This window comes from Pterocles gutturalis, unplaced genomic scaffold, assembly GCF_000699245.1.
Source record: "Pterocles gutturalis isolate BGI_N339 unplaced genomic scaffold, ASM69924v1 scaffold26520, whole genome shotgun sequence".
NCBI classification, from domain to species: domain Eukaryota; kingdom Metazoa; phylum Chordata; class Aves; order Pterocliformes; family Pteroclidae; genus Pterocles; species Pterocles gutturalis.
The window spans coordinates 1-2,002 of record NW_010139017.1 but is presented as its reverse complement, the minus strand read 5'-3'; the positions used below and the strand labels follow the sequence as shown (position 1 = coordinate 2,002).

Here is a 2,002-nt window from a genome sequence, read left to right as displayed (position 1 = left end):
AGGAGGTGGAACCTCAAAAAAGAAAAAGTGGTATAACGTTTTACTCTACTGCCATGTCATAACTACCCTGTAAGACTTGCAGCTGTGAAGGCTTACAGTTAGCAGTCTGAATAAGTAGTCCTCTGAAATAACTGGAAGAATACAAATTGCAACGTTTTTGCTTCAAGGTAAACTTCCCCAGCCTCATCCCAACAGTCCAGTAAAGCTCCTAAACAAAATTACTGGGACAATCCAACTCAAATGTTCCAATAATCAAGCATTGAGTGATACGAATTCATTTTGTAAGTACAAAATAAGGTTTCTTTAGCAAACATAAAATACCAGTATACACTATTATTTTTACCATTGGGTGGGGATCTAAGCCATCCAGCATTCGTCTGACATTGTTTACAATCTCTCTGGTATCGTAGTTTGGAAGTTTGCAAGCCCATCCAGTACCAATTCCTTCAGCTCCATTTACTAAAACCATAGGAATGATGGGAATATACCATTCAGGCTCTACACGTTGGTTGTCATCATAAAGGAATTTAAGCAAGTTGTCATCCACTGATGGAAAAAGCAGCCTTGCTAAAGGGCTTTAAAAAAAGAAAAATAAGAGAACTGTTTAACTGGAGTCCAGCAAGTAGAGTACATAATGCTTCAACAGTCCATGGGTCCAAATACGATCTATTTGATTTTTCTCATGTCTTTCTCTTTGCCATTCTAAAGCTGAAAACACAATGTACATGCCTTCTGAGACAAGGAAGTTCTTCACAATAGAAGAGTGTGTTCATAACAGACTATGTTTGTTTCCTTCACAGTAACGTATGTACACGATACACTAGTAATCGATGACACTTAACATCTACAAAAATATCATTCTCTGAAGCATTCAGAACACTCAGTTCCATGTGACAGCAGGTCACCCAGTAATAAAGCAACAGAGCATGCAAATAGTTGCAAAACTTTGTTGCTTAATTGTAGGCCTAGAAGTCTCCGAAAATACTACAGAGCTTTTCCTCGTGACTCCTTTTGCTCATCTAGAACATTGTCCTGGGTGAATACCACTTCCAGAACATCATGCAAAAAGGAAAATGTACAAAACTAGGTTGCTACAGAAATATATGAGAAAGGGAATAACAGCTGATACTTATGTAAAAAGCTTACAATTAGAGGAAAATTAGAAACTACAAGGAATTTTAGACAAATAATGACACTGCAATTAGGAAATAAAAGAAGCAACTTAACTTATAAAATACTACAATTTACATTAAGGAACACATTCTAACATTCTGCAGGCCAAATTAAATTTCAAGGTATTAGCTGTGAAAATCAGGATCATTAGATTAGGTCTTCATTATTCATTATGTATGTGTAATTTAGCTTGATATGAAGAAACTCATCCGAAAGGAAAAAAATCCATCTCAACTTCCAAGTCTATGCTTAGTTACAAGACTTATCACAGATTTATGAAGACTTATGAACAGATTTCACAACGAACAGGGAAACTGAAAGGTACTTCTGCAAGAGGTCACAATTTAAGATCAGTAACTAATCTGAGTAATCTACAGTTTCAGTCTTCAGCCTTAGGATTCAAAGTTTAATTCCTTAAAAGCTATGGTTCCCATAGCACTTCTATGCATGGAAAATCATGCAAAAAATCCATGTGCAAAAACACACTTATAGATTTAAAGAGGAATTTGAGCTTCTACCAAAATATTCCAGTCCTCCCCCACAAAAAAACCTGTAATGTTGTGAAAGGATTAGTTTCATAACAAGGCTTTTTAAAAGGATGCATTTAGCTTTGCATTTGTGTTTACCTTAACATGGTGAAAATATAGCGAGGGCTGGCAGCATCCTTTCCACCATGAAGCCTGGTACCAAACTGACCAATAGGTTGTAGCAGATTAACATTGTTACTTCCAACGAAGTTCTGAGCCAAGTTGACAATAGTCATCATTAACGCTTGCTGCAAAAAAATACATATTCATAGTAATAGCTCATCTTGAGTGTGCTCACACGG

At 36.3% G+C, this 2,002-nt stretch overlaps 1 protein-coding gene across 1 annotated transcript in view; it reads right to left on the bottom strand.

Annotated features, from left to right (window-relative positions):
* The window catches only part of LOC104468933 (DNA topoisomerase 2-beta-like), a gene marked incomplete at both ends in the record, with an annotated part of 12,741 nt that extends 10,793 nt beyond the window's left edge, over nt 1–1,948 (bottom strand). Inside the window, 2 exons of the mRNA XM_010083229.1 lie at nt 344–575; nt 1,800–1,948. Coding sequence (XP_010081531.1) covers nt 344–575; nt 1,800–1,948 — 381 coding nt within the window. The remainder of the gene's footprint in view (nt 1–343; nt 576–1,799) is intronic.
* Nucleotides 1,949–2,002: the final 54 nt, after the last annotated feature.